General features: G+C 40.1%; 1 protein-coding gene across 1 annotated transcript in view; it reads right to left on the bottom strand.

Annotated features, from left to right (window-relative positions):
• The window catches only part of PPP1R21 (protein phosphatase 1 regulatory subunit 21), a 37,458-nt gene that overhangs the window by 12,697 nt on the left and 6,680 nt on the right, over nt 1–18,081 (bottom strand). The window contains exons 7-13 of the mRNA XM_027710812.2: nt 14,412–14,506; nt 12,062–12,114; nt 6,542–6,691; nt 3,379–3,480; nt 3,215–3,303; nt 2,228–2,364; nt 1,108–1,200 (exon numbers count right to left, since the gene is read on the bottom strand). Coding sequence (XP_027566613.1) covers nt 1,108–1,200; nt 2,228–2,364; nt 3,215–3,303; nt 3,379–3,480; nt 6,542–6,691; nt 12,062–12,114; nt 14,412–14,506 — 719 coding nt within the window. The remainder of the gene's footprint in view (nt 1–1,107; nt 1,201–2,227; nt 2,365–3,214; nt 3,304–3,378; nt 3,481–6,541; nt 6,692–12,061; nt 12,115–14,411; nt 14,507–18,081) is intronic.

Below are 18,081 nucleotides of genomic sequence, written 5' to 3'. Positions count from 1 at the left end.
ACTATTGGTACAGAACGAAGAAGTCCCAGCTCATCAACACCACAAGTTATAATCTTAGGCAAGCTTAAGCAGTTGGAAATTAGTTTGGATCAAGAAAGAAGAGAGAAGTGACAAATCAAGCATTCTGGAGTGTGGGAGTGCAAAATGTTAAGCACAACATTTCTGTGGACAGCTAATGAATTCTACTGACAGTTTTCTTCAGTACTTCTATTTTCCTTATTTCTTTTAAAGTGTAAGTTGGGTTGATTTTACATTGCAGTAAACATACTAAGAAGTAGAAAGTATTTATCAATAAACTTATCTATTCTCTAAAACTCTTGGTTTGAGGTATAATCTTTAATATAATTTTTTTTTAACAAGGACTCTGCAGAACGGAGCCATGCTATTGATGTTATTATTAAAAAAAATTTGCTTAAAATTACAAAAGCTTAATGTTTAAACAACTGACTAGGAATAAAACAACTCATCTGTAGAGATTATTTTCTCCCTGGGAACAGAAATTCTAGGACATACAGAAACATCAGTTTTTTAAAACTGTGAGTTTTAACCAAACATCACTTCACTGAAAACATAACATATCTATGTTCTTCTGATAAAAGGAAGGTAAGCCATTTTTCAATAGGAAATTAAGTTTCAAAAAGAACCCAGACTTCTTTGTAAGCTTTGGTAATATATTCATGTTAAAAATAGTAACCAACCTAAAAATAGTAAGGAAAAATTCCACTTTGAAGACAGGTACTAGGTCAACGGTATGTAAACAGGGGAAAATATGTACCTTTAATAGCATTCCAATCTGTATGCTCGTTTCAATAGAGCAATGAAGTTCAGAAAGTAAAGTGATACTGCTCAGAAAGATGTGGTGAGCCACAATTAAATAATCCAGCAACTTCAACTAACAAAGTTAACAGAACGGAGGAATGAAAACCACACACGAATGTTTGAAACAAGTGGTTAGTAGGTTTAGTTTCTCATCTTCACTTTTAAAGGCAAAACAAACCAGATTTATCACATATTATACATTCAATATTGTTACAGAGAGAGTACATGTGTGCTATGTTAAACAGAAAGAAGCAGAGCTGAAACATAACAACATTCTCGTACTCTCACCTTTTAAAACGTCATGAAATCCATGAAGACTTGCAGCAATGTTTGTAAACACAAAGTTATAATTTGTCCTAAGTAGTCCTTCTGGTTTTGTACCTAAGAGTGCCACATAAAAAGGAAAAGAAAACCACAACACCAAGATTTGACCATGAATGAAAAGAGTCACCCTAAAAATAATTCCATTTCCACCTACTAGAACCATTTGCATAGAGCGTGAGTCATAACAGATTCATTTACTTAAATTTCCCCTTCATTATCAAATGTATATATATATATATATATATATATATATATATATATAATTTTGCCAGAGTAGACAGGTAAAATACTTTCCAGTTCCCTAAGTTTTATTCATATTTTACCAATATCAATTGGTTTGGTCTCAAAAACCACTTACACATGCAGAAATACTTACATGTTCACTGCTGTAGGAAGGAGCATCTGGGCTCTTCTAAAGAGTGCAGACTGAAACAACCTGAAGCTACACAATAACCATTTCCTCTTGTTATTTACAGGATGCATTTGGAGATAGTTTCCCCATACATATAGAAGTTTTATCTGATCTTATTTAGTCATTACCATGACAGTTGTAATAATCTTATGAACAAGAGGGCTTGGAAGTGATGATTAGTAATAAAATGTAGTTTATTAACAATTTCCTAATTAAAGGATGACAAAAGACACACTGTCAATCACACTATAAAAACCCAGAGTCGTTTCTTCTCCTCTACAGCTAACTATGACTATCTAAAATCTGGTACGTGTGACTGCCTGGTAATTTCCAGGCCTGCACCATGCCCACGTCTGTCCAGAAGGAGGAGTGTGGAGCATGAAACACTCTACAGCACACTCAGTTTCCCAGCCTGGATAAAAGAGGCTCATGACAGAGAACACTGCAGAACTCACTGGCCCAGAGTTCAGACTGCACCAAACGAGCAGCATTCATATTGTTTTCTTCTATCATAGAAGTGGCATTTGGTGTCTGTGTGTATGGTTCAAAAAAAACTCAAACCAAACAAAACAAGAAAAAACAAAACCAAAACAAACCCACCCAGTACTGGTCCAAAAATAAAACCAGTACCTTCCAGTCAGTGTAACCAACCAAGCCAAAACTGACACTTACTCGGTAAGGCCAGAAGACTGACATACGTATGTAGCTTCTCAAAGACTGCAGTCAACCTTTTCATGTCTCTGTGTAGCTCCATATTTCTAGCTCTTAAAGCAGCTGTGCAAAGAGAAGACTCACACTCTTCTTCCAAACTAGGAATATATGAATTATTTTTTTTAAAAACAAGCAATTATCTTAAAAAACAAGTTCACGAGTTTTGGAATAGATAAGTGTTCTCTACATCCCCAGTCCAAAAGAACAAGAGACTAGGAATTTACTTTAGAATGGTTAACATAGCAGAGTGACTTAGCAATACATGAAAATTACTGTGTGCACCCCCACTCTTAGGCATTTTAGTCACAAGCCAGGAATGGTTTACGCTCACAGCAAGGAATTGACTGCATCTGTTTAAAGACTTTTTCCTCCACTACATAAATTATTTTATCTTTTGCTTCCTAAGGAGCAAGAGAACAGGTGTAAAGAAGACATAAATAAAGCTTTTTCTTCTTGTGTAGTCCAAACCCACTTTTTAAGCAGTTTTTTACATCTATAATTCACCTCCCTTCGACCAGCTCAGGAATAAAGATTTTTAAAGCAAAAGGGATGTGCATCTGGCCAAGTTCTACTACATGTACTGAATGATAAATAATCCTCAGACAGGCTCAAGGCATTAACAATTTCAGTGTACCATACCTGAATAATATCAATGCTACTGAATAACATTAAGAAACACTAATGAAAGCTGCACAGATTTTTTAAAGTCTCATCTGGAAGGGGGGGAAAAGAGCCTTAAAATACATGAGTTTAGCTCTAGCACCTTGAAAGAAAGATGCCTAACCTCAAGGCTCAGAAACCAGCATTTAAAAAAAAAAAAAAAAGTTCTGCCCTTTAAGCCAGAGTGTGTTTTAAGGGTTGACTTAAATATTAAGTTGTAGGTGTTGACAATGCTGCATACCTGACACTTACTGCACCTTTAAATGAGATCTATCAAATCAAAAGTACCTTTTTAACTGATAAGGAAGAATCTTTCTTAAAAAGCACAAGTAGGAAGCTAAATGTTCTGAGAAGGCCTTCAATTTCACTGTTGTTTCCTGAAAGGAAAAACAACATATAAGTGGGTTTGCTCTGTAAAAATCTTTTTCAATACTAAAAGTAAGAAATCTTACCAGGACTGTCACAGTATCCTCCGTGATGCTCTCGAACAAGTGCAGCATTCCTTCCTCCAGAGGGCGAACGTACGAAGCGTTTTCATGGAGATATTGTGAGAACTGAGAACAGAGAGATTTTAAAATGGTGCTTGTTGAAGGCTCTTGTAAAATCTTTCCAAGTTAACAACTGAACGGTCCATTTTAGCAAAGCACCTGTCATCTTAAACGATGCCCAAGATGTCATTAATAAGATATAACAATCATGTGATGTACAGCAACCACTTCCACAGGACACACAAACACACCTTGAGGGAAAGCGAGAAGTAGTGGCAGTCCAGGCAAAACCACATCTAGGGCTTTGCCACTGCACCCTATCCCATTTTAATTGTCATGCACAGCACACCAAGCCCTTACTTTTTAAGTTTAAACATTCTTGCATTCCTTCCTCAACCCCATCAAATTAAGGTTAGATCAATGCACCATTAAGCCACCAGAATAAACCATCCCACCTTCCTCCCAGCTGTTGTTTGCCTCTCAGCCCCGTGTGAAGTACTGAAGAACTAAACTGAGTTAAAACTGAGAGCAAGAGATGTGGTTTTATCTTTATCTGTGTCCGCTGCAGTTTTCAAAATGACTCAAAGCATGCTTATCCCAATGCAAAGGATGGAGCACTAACTAATCAAAGGAGAATTCTTACTTCCAAAAACTATGACAGCTCTGAGCAATAATGAAACTTCAACCTCGTGGAACTGCCTGACTTTGCTGAAAATTGTTTAAGTAAATTCTTTGGTTAATTTTGCCCTCAAAAAAGCATACCTGAGAATGAAGGTGTGTACTCTTACACACAGTCAAAACATACCAACACCATCAGCTTTCCCTCTTGATACCTCAGTATCATAAAAACCTTCTTCCACAGATTGGAAGATAATTCCACAGATTAGCTATCACACAGATACAGGTAGCGAAAAGCGATCTTGGTTTTTATTTTGCCCCACAGAAAGACACCTTCACCTTTGGTTATTTAAACCACAATAGCAGCTAAAGATCCCAGGCAAATAGGGTACAAGAGATTTTAATTATTTCTTGTATTATTATAGTGCAGCAACACAGTGTTAACAAGAAGAGTGAGATGCCAAGCCCTCATTCATGCATGCACAAATCTAGACAGAATTAGGGAAAATTCCTAAATATAAGGAGGAAGAAATGACACATGCAGAATGCTCCTGGCTTGTGCTGCAAGAGAGAGGACTTGAGTTATCTGGCATGATGCTGAAGACCCAGCAGAACCCAGCAATTCAATACTTAAAGAGAAAAGGAATACTTGAACCTGGAAGGGAATTGTCCACATCTATTTTGAGTGTTTGGTGGGGAAAATAGCTCGAAAGCACCAGACAAGACCTGGAGTTGGGGAAAAATAAATCAGTGCAAATCTGCTAAGCCACTACCTGACATTTGTCTCATTTTCTCTACCATATTAATGGGGAGGTTTTGACCCGTTCAGTGGAGTAGCTAAAAATCACACTGAGAACACTTGCCAAGCAAACAGATAAATTAATCAAAAATACAGTAGTAACTACAGCTTCAGTCAGTTATAAAAGATGCTTCACTGCTGGAAAGTCACAGCAAAAGACCTGAGAAGTAGCATGCGCTGAGGGAATTAGGTCATAAATACAGAATAGGGCAGACTAAAAGAGACATAATTACAAAAACAAAGCCTGAACTACTGAATCAGAGTAAATTATCAGAAAAGAAGAATCAAATTACGGTTCTGATTAAGTTGCATATATCAGCTGTGCTGAAAAGCAACAAAGAAATGTTAACAAAGGATGTTAGGGGGAAAAAAAATTCAGCGAGAAGTGATGTCTAAGCAACTTGACTTTATTCCTTAGTGTAAACTGCACTAGTGTCTGTAGAATCCAGTCACCACATTGGGCCATAGAAACAAAGAGACACAGTTCCTCCCCCAAAGCATTTGGAAGATGACAAAGCCACACAGTTTTCCCAGGAAGGATATGCCATTTTGAGTGCATTTGTGGCAGAAGCAAGAAAATGTTCTCAAGCTTATATCTATGCTGACTCTCTGTAAAAGTGTATTCTTGACTGACAGAGCTGAATCAACTGAGAAGGCAGATAGAATGGGGTTTCTCTAGTGGATAAACACCTTCATAAGCATATTTGTTTACCTGCAAAGAGATAAAAAGGAGGTTTTCCCAAGAGCAAGAAAGTTTTGTGATAGTTAACATTGACACTACATGCACTGCAGCCACTTGGTCAATGCAAACCACATCCATCTCAGTAGCTTAAGTCTGAGCCCTACCAACTACTAAACAGAAATCAAAATCTGAATCATAAAATACTGCCATCCAGCAACTTAAATCCACATAGGTCCACTTACACTACGAAGTCAGCTCTGATGTTAATGCAATTTTGTTCCAAAGCATACATATATGCATCTCCACACAAATCCTTGTGCACAAAGCTCTATTCCACGCTTCATGGCATAGAAAATGCAGCTGATAGCTCTGAATGACTCTCAAAAAGCCTTCCCACGGAGTTGAGTCGAAACAGATGGGTCAGATTTCTCATATTGATTTCAACATGCTTTATAGACTTGCAGCTTCAGCAAGAAGATCTTATATGAAAGATCTTTTTGCAAGTAGCCCAAAATCAGATTATAAAGTTGTTTTTTTGATAAGGGAACAGAGTCTAGGATTTCTCCTTCAGAAGTCTACCTTCCATCCATTTTATTTAATGTTACAGTTAAACACTTTATATAGAAAACCAGATTCTGTCTCAACATCTCCCATGCCTCGGTGCATTGACTAAAACAAGTTCCATTTAGCAGTGCAGTATTTGAGTATTATTATTTTAAAACAAGTCAGCTGAACTTTTAACAAATGCACTTCGGTTTAGCAATTAAAAAGGAAAGCTTTGATTTGATTATCACATTGTTCTTGTTGCAGAGGCACAGGAGAAAAAGATTCTCTGCAACTGTACCTTTGGCCACATTCACAGAATTCACCCAACAGAAAAGACTTCTCATGCAGGAAGGAGAGGTTGGCTCTCAGGAACACACTCACAGCATTCCAGTGAAGTGGTAGAAGTCTGCATGACTAAGATTAATCACTACTGAAAGTCTACATAACTGAATATACTTGTAGCTGAAATCTGTAAGCTTTACCTTCTGATTCAACGGTGATATAGTGTCTGTTGCAGAATCAATGGGAAAGATCTGTACCTTCTGCTCAGTGTATGTGTGGAAGTTCAAGAGAGCTGTTACGAGTTCTTGAACAAAAGCCAGTGCCTTGCCAGCAAGGTCTCGCAACTTCAGCTGTAAAGACAGTTAAAAAATTATCTTATTTGACATGTATCTGTTTAAATATAAAAAAAATCCCCTACATTTGGATAGAAAAAATTGTTATCAGTGATTTCTTTCTTGTTACTATTTCAGCCTAAAAACATAGCAGCAATTATTGTAACTTAATTTTTAAAATTTCATCCATAAACTACAGTGCCACACAGAAGGGCACATTGTTCTATGACAACAAAGGATGCTTTAATTTCACACAATTGGTGATACTTTGCCTCTACCTCATTTTTCAAACTGCAGGCCACAAGAACACTCAGAAGTCAATACAGTTACAGAAATCATCTCTGAAATTTCCAGAGACCAACAGACTAATTGCTGACAACAGCAACCTGGTTGCAAGGAAACCTAAATTTACTTAGTAAAAATCAATGAGGTTTTCTCCCAGAATTAAAGGTGTCTGCTTTCTAACCACTAACACTCAATTCTTATTCTCCCAGCCTTGACAGAACTGAGCTGTTGCTCATGAATAAGGCTGTTCTGTGGCTTTAGTACAGTAGGAAGGTATCCCAGAAATTAATCCAAAATGGAACACAGTCAAAAGAGAAGAAAACCACACTCTGTTGTGACTTATGGAGGAGATAATAAGGTTAGAGTGACATTTCAGCCAAGAATGACTTATCCTTCAGAGATGTATTCCAATGCTTCAATGAACTGTTAAATCAAGTCAATCCTGATTATGGATCTGGGATGGTGGTGAGTAATTAATGTATTCATTAAACTCAGTTTCTGTATGTTAATTAGCTACACAAAGAAGGAAAACAGACACTATTGCTGTTTTGCTGTCCTTTACACTGCATCCTGTGCTAATACATCAGCATTTTACCTTCACTGGCAAAGCCAGGCATAAAAATCTGTCCTGGAACATTTTCAAGACTGCAGATCTTGAAGTATGAGGCTGACATAGTTCTAGCAAAAAACAGTAAAGGGAGAAATTCTCCATGCAGTTATTCAGATTTTTCTTAGAACTCAGCAGCAGCGACCTGAAATTTAAGGCTACTTTCATCACAAAATTGAACAGCAGGACACCTGTTCTCACAGCAGATGTATTAGGAACAACATCTCTTTATAGGCACTTCTGAAGAATGGAGAAAGCAACTATTTGAAATCTTTCTGCAGTGGCATCTGAATGCACTCACTTGAAGGTTCAAGACATCTCATACAAGCAAACAGAAAAACCACACTGCTGTGGAGCCCATCCTCAGTGGAAGCAACAGAGGAAAATTTTGACTGCATCCAGGTATCTGATTTGCTGCAGTAAAAACCCTTAATATATTTAGCTATTCGCAGAAAACTAATGCTCATTTTTGAATACTGAGTAAACAATATTCCCAAGGAAACTCATGAAATTACAGTAATGAATAGAAACTTTCTTTTTTTTTTCCAAATAAAAATATTTAAATTTATAAGGGTTATTTTGCTGCAAGTAAGAGATGTTTTGGCAAGATGAATCCCATAAAATGCAAATGAACCATGCAGAGATCTCAAAAAGACATGATTTATTCCTCAGGATTATGATCAGTGACAAGTAATGTTAACTAACATGGCATTCTAGTGTACACACCAAAGTGTAGTTTACAAATGCAAACATTCTTCAGATCTCAAGTGAAGTGATCAAAAAAGCTCAGTTTAAGGGAAAAGGAATTTAAGATACCAAACCTATTTTTTTTCCCCTCAACAAAAGACCTCTAAAATAACACAGTTTTAATCAACTTCAAAAATTAAATGTTCAAGTTCTAGCTCACTGCAGGCTGACTGTTGATAGTACAGGTTGGCAGTGATGAGATCAATAAAAGAGGTACCAGGGCAATTAAAAAGGACTTTAAGGCTTTGGGTTGATTAGTTGATAGGGCAGGAGCACAGGGAGTGTTCACTTCGATTCCTGCAGTAGCAGGATGAATGAGGAGTAGGAAAACCCATTTTACCAATAGGTGGCTAAAGGATTGGTGCCACCAGCGGAATTTTGGTGTTTTTGATCATGGGGCAATTTTTATGGTACCAAGCCTGCTAGAGTTGGATGGGCTTCACCTATCTAGCAAGGGCAAAAGAGCCCGAGCATATAAGTTGGCAGTGCTGATTCAGAGGGCTTTAAACTAGGTTTGAAGGGGGAAGGGGTTGAAACCAGGCTCTCCAGAGAAGAACCCAAGGGTGGAAAGCCTGAGTTAGAAGTGAAATCAGCAGCCCAGCTGAAGTGCAGGCAGCTTGGGAAACAAACAATAGGAGCTGGAAGCCATCGTGCAGCAGGAAAGCTATGATATAGTCACCATCACGGAAGCGTGGTGGGATGATTCGCATGACTGGAGTGCTGCCATGGGTGGCTACAAGCTCTTCAGAAGGGATAGGCAAGGTAGGAGAGGGGGGCTCTATATGTTAGAGAGACTCTTGACTCTGTAGAACTTGAAGGCAGTAACAATCAGGTTGAGTGCCTGTGGACCAGAATCAGGGGGAAGGCCAACAAGGCTGATATCCTGGTGGGAGTCTGTTACAGACCACCCAACCAGGATGAAGAGGGTGATGAATTATTCTACAAGCAGCTGGCGGAGGTTACAAAATCACCAGCCCTTGTTCTTGTGGGCGAATTTAACCTGCTGGACGTCTGCTGGAAACTCAACACAGCGGAGAAGAGGCAGTCCAGGAGTATAGACGATAATTTCTTGTTGCAGCTGATAAATGAACCTACCAGGGCTGGGGCCCCATTAGCCCTGCTGTTTATAAACAGAGAAGGGCTGGTGAGTGGTGGTCAGAGGCCATCTGGGGCACAGTGACCACAAAATTTTAGAGTTTTCAATACTTGGTGAAGTAAGGAAGGGCATCAACAAAACCTCTACCCTAGACTTCCAGAGGGCAGACTTTGGCCTATTCAGGAGGCTGGTTTGGAGAGTACCTTGGGAAACACCCCTTAAAAACAAAGGGGTCCAGGAAGGATGGGCATACTTCAAGAAAGAAATCTTGAAGGCATGGCAGCAGGCTGTCCCTATGTGCCGAAAGGCGAGCTGGTGGGGATGATGACTGGCCTGGTTGAATAAGGAGATTTTGCAGGAAAATAGGAGAAAAAGGAGAGTCTATCGCCTTTGGCAAAAAGGGCAGGCAACTCATTAAGTGTTTAGGGATGTAGTTAGGTCATGTAGAAAGAAAATTAGAGAGGTAAAAGCACAATTTGAACTTAATCTGGCCACTTCTGTTAAGGACAACAAAAAGTGATTTTATACACATATCAATAGCAAAAGGAGGGGCAAGGAAACCTTCCATTCTTTGCTGGACACGGAGAGGAATGGAGGGGAACATAGTTACCAAAGACAAGGATAAGGCTGAGGTAATTAACACCTTCTTTGCCTCAGTTTTTACAAGAAGACAGGTTAATCTCGGGACAACTGGCTTCCTGGGCTGATAGATAGTGATGGGGAGCTGAATAGCCCCAATATCCAGCAGGAAGAAGTTAGTGACCTGCTAGACTCGGATCCTTACAAGTCTATGGGACCAGACGGGATCCATCCTAGAGTGATGAGGGAACTGGCAGAAAAGCTCACCAAGAGCTTCTCCATCATCTACCAACAGTTCTGGCTCACTGGGGAGGTCCCAGATGATTGGAAGCTTACTAATGTGATGCCCATCCACAAAAAGGGCTGGAAGGAAGATCCAGGAAACTACAGGCCCGTCAGCCTGACCTTGGTGCCTGGCAAGGTTATGGAGCAGATCATCCTAAGTGCAATCACACAGCATCTGCAGGATGGACAAGACATCAGACCCAGCCAGCACAGCTTTAAGAAGGGCAGGTCCTGTCTGACCAACCTGATCTCCTTTTATGATCTGGTGACCCGCCTGGTGGATGAGGGGAAGGCTGTGGATGTGTCTACCTGGACTTCAGCAAAGCCTTTGACACCGTCTCCCACAGCATGCTCCTGAAAAAGCTGGTAGCCCACAGTTTGGACAGGGGCACTCTGTGCTGGGTTAGGAACTGGCTGGAGGGCCGGGCCCAGAGAGTGGTAGGGAATGGGGCTGCATCCAGTTGGCAGCTGGTCACTAGTGGTGTCCCCCTGGAATCAGTGTTGGGCCCAGTCCTGTTTAATATCTTTACTGATGATCTGGATGAGGGGATTGAGTGTACCATTAGCAAATTTGCAGATGACACCAAGTTGGGGGGGAGTGTCAATCTGCTGCAGGGTAGGAGGGCTCTGCAGAGGGACCTGGACAGGCTGGATAAATGGGCTGAATCCAATGGTATGATGTTTAACAAGATCAAATGACGGGTCCTGCACTTTGGCCACAACAACACCCTGCAGTGCTACAGGCTGGGCACAGAGTGGCTGGAGAGCAGCCAGACTGAGAGGGACCTGGAAGTTTGGATTGACAGGAAGCTGAACATGAGCCAGCAGTGTGCCCAGGTGGCCAAGAAGGCCAATGGCATCCTGGCCTGGATCAGGAACAGTGTGGCCAGCAAGACCAGGGAAGTGATCCTTCCCCTGTACTCGGCACTAGTTAGGCCACACCTTGAGTGCTGTGTCCAGTTCTGGGCCCCTCAGTTCAGGAAGGATATTGAGGTGCTGGAGCAGGTCCAGAGAAGGGCGACAAGGCTGGTGAAGGGACTGGAGCACAAGTCCTATGAGGAGCGGCTGAGGGAGCTGGGGTTGTTTAGCCTGGAGAAGAGGAGGCTCAGGGGAGACCTCATCACTCTCTACAATTCCCTGAAAGGAGGTTGGAGTGAGGTGGGGGTCAGTCTGTTTTCCCAGGCAACCAGCAGTAGGACAAGAGGGCACAGTCTTAAGCTGTGCCAGGGGAGGTTTAGGTTAGACATCAGAATTAAATTCTTTACAGAGAGAGTGATCAGACATTGGAATGGGCTGCCCAGGGAGGTGGTGGAGTCACCATCCTTGGAGGTATTTAAGAAGAGACTGGATATGGCACTTAGTGCCATGGTCTAGTTGACAGCATGGTGTTGGGTCATAAGTTGGACTCGATGATCTCAGAGGTCTTTTCCAACCTGGTTGATTCTGTGATTCTGTGACATAGTAAAAGATATTTCATATAACTTTAGTAAGACATGGGTATTAGACCTTTTTGCCATTCTTTTTAGAAAGGGGTATCTGAGTTAATACCTACAGTGATCATGAGCCAAAAATCAATGGATTAGCTCTAGTGAGGTAAGCAGACAACTTGACTCCTTGACATAAGAACAATATCCACTACCTTTGGAAAAGTGCAGAGGCTCTGTGAACAGAAAAGCCCTTAGAATGTCATTATAGCTGTAAGGTAGGCTATCTTCTTTTGTTTCAGTCACTAAAATGACTGAGTTTATTTCAGTATCTGTGTAGAAAGTTATATATGAAAAGTGCTTACCTGATATCTTCTGTTGTGTAACGGTACATTCAGAGCATTGTATCGATTAGATCCTACAGGACAAAAATTGAGTTTGCACTTATTAAATTGTGGGGGTTTTTGAGAGACACTTATTGGTAAACAGTGATTTTTTAAAAAAAATAAAATTTCATTGCAGTAATCTTACAGTTCATGTAAGCAATATTAACTAAAGAGATACAAACAATTGACTTCAATAAGGTAGGCCTAAATATTCCCACTTAAGAACTGTTTCTGTGACTAAGTGGAGAGAAAGCAGTAAGTCAAATTTAATCATCTGAACGTCCTGAATTTGACAGCTAAGAGCAGAATCCTCTTGTACAAAGAACAGTAGTCATGACAAACAAGAGTAAAAAAATCTTTTAAAAGAAATTACACTTAAGGAATTCAAGGTTATCTTCACATCTCAATTACATTCCAGGGAGTGTCAAGTAAGACTAATTTTTTAATGGTTTGAACATTTTTTTAAAAAAGCTTCTGTATATACTTGATGTGTTGATAATTCAGACTAAGATGTATTCTCCATGTATTTCAGCATTCTGCTCCAGTCATGAAGTAACCAGACTGATTATTCGACTACAAGCAGGCACAATTTTTAAAGAGAGAGGGATATTTGTACCTAGAGAAAAGCTTACGAAGTCTTATAGATTTTAAAAGGGATCACATTCATCCTCAATTAAATTGAACAACTATTTCAGTTTAAAATTTGCACTCAAAGGAAACTTGCAGCTTTTTATTCCTTTTCTGTCATTCACATGGGAAGAGGTAGTTATATTCAGAGGGCAAAAAAACTCTGTCCAAAATTACCAAATCCTTCTACTCTGGAAATCATGCTTAGCAGTCGAGAAGTCATTTGATTGTTACTGAAACTAGTCAGCTGGTAGTTACACTTAAAGCCAACTACAGAGCCTATAGGAAGACAGCTGGAATCCACAGCAAACAAACATCTCCCAACTTCCATCACTAAAGATCTGTCCACTATTTGTAGTGTTTTCTACACAAGCAAAAACATTATGCTACAGCAGCTCAGTGAGCAGATAAATTATTTGCATCAAAGTTATTATTTGCTACTATTATATGATAACTACCTATTTAAAAAAAAAAATGGAGCTAAAGAAGCCAGAGAAATAGAAACAGGCAGTAGATGCCAGGCAAGGTGACCTTTGTGAAAGAAGTGAGAAGGATATCAATTCAAGGCACCAACACCTCAGCATGACGTGCTCTATGGGTGTCAATATTTTCTAAAGAGAAGATGATCTGGTGTTCCTAAGCCAAGACTCACTGGATTGCCAATCCAGTGGAGAACTTGGAAGGCTCACCCCTGTAGCACCTGCCAGATCAGCTTTTAGAGAACCCAAGGCTATTTAAAACATCATCAAGTTTTATACTGAATGAAAAATGCAAAAACCTACCAGCAAAATATACAGGAAAGTCAAAAGCCTGTTTTCACTTCTCTGCTCCTTCTTCGCTACTTTCAGCTTTTTCCACTATTCCAGGTCTTCCTGGTGTCTCTGCCAGAAGAGTGCAGGTAGTGCCTGCCTGACCTTGCACTCAGCTATTTAGAAAGCACACAGTGCACAGCACTGATCTGGCATATACTAACCCATCCTTGCACCACAGCAATGCAAAGGCTGAGCATTCCTAAATTCATGGTATCCTCTGCACTTCAGTTTTTCTAGCAGCAGTTGGAAAGGAAGCACTGCTTCAGGTAAAAATCCCCAAATTCAAAGGGCATTTTTCCTTGAAAAGACAAACAAGTCTGAGACAAACTACAGATAAGAACTAGTCTGGGTGTTCCCTGATCAAACATGAGACACACTGACAAACTTCCCACTAAGTACAGATCACTGTTGATCCAATGCCTCTAAGTCAACACCTCTGCAACCACCAGTTTATCCCCACCTTGCTCCAACTTGAGAATATACCCTGCCAAAAATAGTTACTCATCTCAAAGAGTATTATTTTTTACAGAGAAACCATTAAATTGACAGTGTTCCTTTATCTTCTGCAATATTCTGTTAACTCTAAGCAAGAGAAGTGGCAAATTACTTAAAAGCCTTCAAAAGTTTTAATTTCCATTGTTATTTATATATTAGATACTGTTATTTCCATTGTTATATATATTTCCATTGTTATATATAAAAGCTTAACATTTTCGGATTACTAAGCAAGACTATGACAAGTATTGTGAATACTTACTACAGTTACCTCCAAGTGTCTGTTCAGATGTCCAACATTTCTTACAGCTAATACAGTTTAATTCATAAGGTGTACTTCCTCCAGATGGATACCCAAAAATCAAACAAGAAACCCAGACCAAGGCAATACGTACTTGTGTCATTAAAAGGTACTTTTTCATTAATTATGCATAGTGATTCTTCCAGTCTACTGCCCAAAGCTGCTTGAAGATTCTTTAGCTGTTGCTGGCTAAATAACAAAGACACAAACGAAAAACCACACACACACACAGAGTAAACCTTTAAAATTTAATCTGTTCACCAACACCATATCTCACCATAAGCATACCTTGAGCGTATAGGTATCTGTCTCCTTCTAGACATTAGACAGGAATAATAAAGTAGGACTTATTTGTCCTCCTTTCTGTCATATTTAATAAATGACATTCTATTCTAATCCCTAACAAATGTAGTGAAAGATGCAATAAACTTGTAAATCAGAAGTTCCATTCTTGAGAAGCTCAACTTACTTCAGAGTTAAAATTTACCTTGTTTTCCTATTCTGCAAATATTATATAAACTATATGAAGGCATTCTTTTCTACTAGAATTTGAGTGGGAATGTAAAAGGGCCTTCAAATTAAGTTACTATGTATCAAATGTGGTATTCTGATATGCAGGCAATGAGTTGTCAATAATTCAGTTAACTATGTCACATCACTATTTGAAATACATAACAAGCCCTTTAAAATCCCATATTTAAACACTGCCACGACACAGCCTCTTCTGACAAGACTTGGCAATTATGCTTCTTATGCATTCTAAAGTGATTTTTCTCTAGATCTGCTTCACTTGTATTTGACTTTGTATATAGATGTGAACCTAAGTAATTAAGATTACTAATATAATTAGATTCCTGAGAGGAAGAGTAACATATCCCAGCATTATACACATATGTCAACAAAGATCACTGCATATTGATTCTAAATTCCACACCTTACCCAACTTAGGCCCCCAAATTCTTCACTGTTTTGCTTCCCGTTTGACATCTAGAACTCCTGCACATATAGTGGAGGGTGGGGGGAAGGTGTCAAAGCGACAGTTTTTTCCTTTTTTACAACATTTGATACACAGAAATTTATCAGGACTAACATGGAAAAATAATCCAAAATAGACAAGCAAGATATGAAGAAACTAGCCAATAAGTAGCTCATGCACATTAAGAAACAGGGTTATGGAGCAGATCATCCTGAGTGCAATCACACAGCACCTTCAGGATGGACAAGGGATCAGACCCAGCCAGCAGGGGCTTAGGAGGGGCAGGTCCTGTCTGACCAACCTGATCTCTTTTTACGATCAGGTGACCCACCTGGTGGATGAGGGGAAGGCTGTGGATGTGGTCTATCTGGACTTCAGCAAGGCCTTTGACACCGTCTCCCATAATATACTCCTGGAAAAGCTGGTAGCCCATGGCTTGGACAAGTGTACCCTCTCCTGGATTAGGAGCTGGCTGGAGGGTCGGGCCCAGAGAGTGCTGGTGAATGGAGCTGCATCCAGCTGGCAGCCGGTCACCAGTGGTGTTCCCCAGGGGTCTGTGTTGGGTCCAGTCCTGTTTAATATCTTTATTGATGATTTAGATGAGGGGATTGAGTCCATCATCAGCAAATTTGCTGATGACACCAAACTGGGAGGAGTGTCGACCTGCTGGAAGGCAGGAGGGCTCTGCAGAGGGATCTGGATAGACTTGAGAGATGGGCTGATTCCAATGGGATGAAGTTCAATAAAGCCAAGTGCCGGGTCCTGCACTTTGGCCACAACAACCCCCTGCAGCGCTACAGGCTGGGCACAGAGTGGCTGGAAAGCAGCCAGGCAGAAAGGGACCTGGGGGTACTAATTGACAGGAAGCTCAACATGAGCCAACAGTGTGCCCAGGTGGCCAAGAAGGCCAATGGGATCTTGTCCTGTATCAAAAATAGCGTGGCCAGCAGGAGCAGGGAAGTGATCCTTCCCCTGTACTCTGCGTTGGTGAGGCCACACCTTGAGTATTGTGTTCAGTTCTGGGCCCCTCAGTTCAGGACGGATATTGAGGTGCTGGAGCGGGTCCAGAGAAGAGCAACAAGGCTGGTGAAGGGACTGGAGCATAAGTCCTATGGGGAGAGGCTGAGGGAGCTGGGGTTGTTTAGGCTGGAGAAGAGGAGGCTCAGAGGTGACCTCATCACCGTCTATAACTACCTGAAGGGAAGTTCTAGCCAGGTGGGGGTTGGTCTCTTCTCTCAGGCACTCAGCAATAGGACAAGGGGGCATGGGCTTAAGCTCTGCCAGGGGAAATTTAAGTTGGATATCAGGAGAAAATTCTTTACAGAGAGAGTGATTAGGCATTGGAATGGGCTGCCCAGGGAGGTGGTGGATTCACCATCCCTGGAGATTTTTAAACGCAGATTGGACGTGGCACTGAGTGCCATGATCTAGTAAATGGACTGGATTTGGACCAAGGGTTGGACTCGATGATCTCGGAGGTCTTTTCCAACCCAATCGATTCTATGATTCTATGATTTTTCTTGGAAAGCAGCTCCAAAATTGCAGAGAAACGGTACAGCATGTACTGCAGTAGCATTGGGCATGATAGAAAATAAAGACAAACTGCAAATGTACAGATATTTCCTTTTTGTTCTATAAAGGAACGATAAACAAGTAGTTTGATATGTTTTGTTTTATATTCTGCCCTTAAATTCTCAAGGCATGCAGGCTGTCAAGTCTCATATCCCCTGGCTTTTCTGAAGAAAGAGTGGGTGTCAGAGGCAAATGGATCCCTTCCCCTGAAAGAGTGGGGAAAACAGAAGAGCAGTATTCTCAAAGACATATTCTGTCATGTGCTCAATAGATACTGATTTCAGTGTTTAAAATTAAGAAGTGTCAGGTTTTATTATTTTTAAAAGCCTCGCTTCTTAAATAGTAGGGACAATTTTTTACAATGACATTAACTACCCAGTCATCACAGAATGTGATAGACAAGGTCTGAGCTGAATAGTAGCAGATTAAGACTACAGTTTTTCAAACACCACAAAAAAGCAAACAGCAGCAAAACACAGCTTTCATCCTCTTTCGCAAGTGATTTTTAGTGAAACCCTGACGTGTATTAGAGGAGAGTTATTGGATTCAAGTATCTTCGGATCTATCAAAATAATTAAAATACATACTTCGAGGTTACCAGGTGAAAGAAGGAACTCTGCATCTGAAAATTCACTATGCATCTTACTCATTACGTTAAAAAACTATACTGCGCATATAAAATGCACCTTAAAAATGAACTTCAGAGAAATGCACCCTAATTTGATTTGGCCCACAGTCCTCAACTTCCCATTTTCTACAACTTGCGTTCAAGACAATGAAAGTATTCCAAAACTAACAATATAATTCTTCAACAAAAACTCTGAAGTGTTCTAGCTGAGAATGTTATGTCTGAAGCAAAAACAATTGTTCAAGAAGCTTTTGCAGTGGAGGGGGATTTTTTAAATCATTTCAGTCGGTTATCTGAGTGTACCTTAACCAAGCTTTGTTTTTAGAAGCAGTTTTTACAAACTCACAGATCTTTGTTTCATTCAAGTTCTTTAATTTCTATAGCTTTCCATTACAAATAAATTTTTCAAGCCTTCATCAACATCATTGCTATTTAAAATAGCCTGGAGACAAAACTGCTACTAATGAAAGCAAAATTTGTGGAATTGTCTCATTCCATACACAGCTAAAGAAAGAGGGGTTTGACCTGCACAGGTCAGGCTTGTCTTCATACTATCATTTGAGTTTTATCAGAGTCTTTTTTTCTCCC

Source organism: Pipra filicauda, unplaced genomic scaffold (genome assembly GCF_003945595.2).
Source record: "Pipra filicauda isolate LSUMZ 115617 unplaced genomic scaffold, ASM394559v2 scaffold143_size2779998_pilon, whole genome shotgun sequence".
NCBI classification, from domain to species: domain Eukaryota; kingdom Metazoa; phylum Chordata; class Aves; order Passeriformes; family Pipridae; genus Pipra; species Pipra filicauda.
The sequence above is the reverse complement of the archived record's forward strand: the minus strand, read 5'-3'. Positions and strand labels throughout refer to the sequence as shown.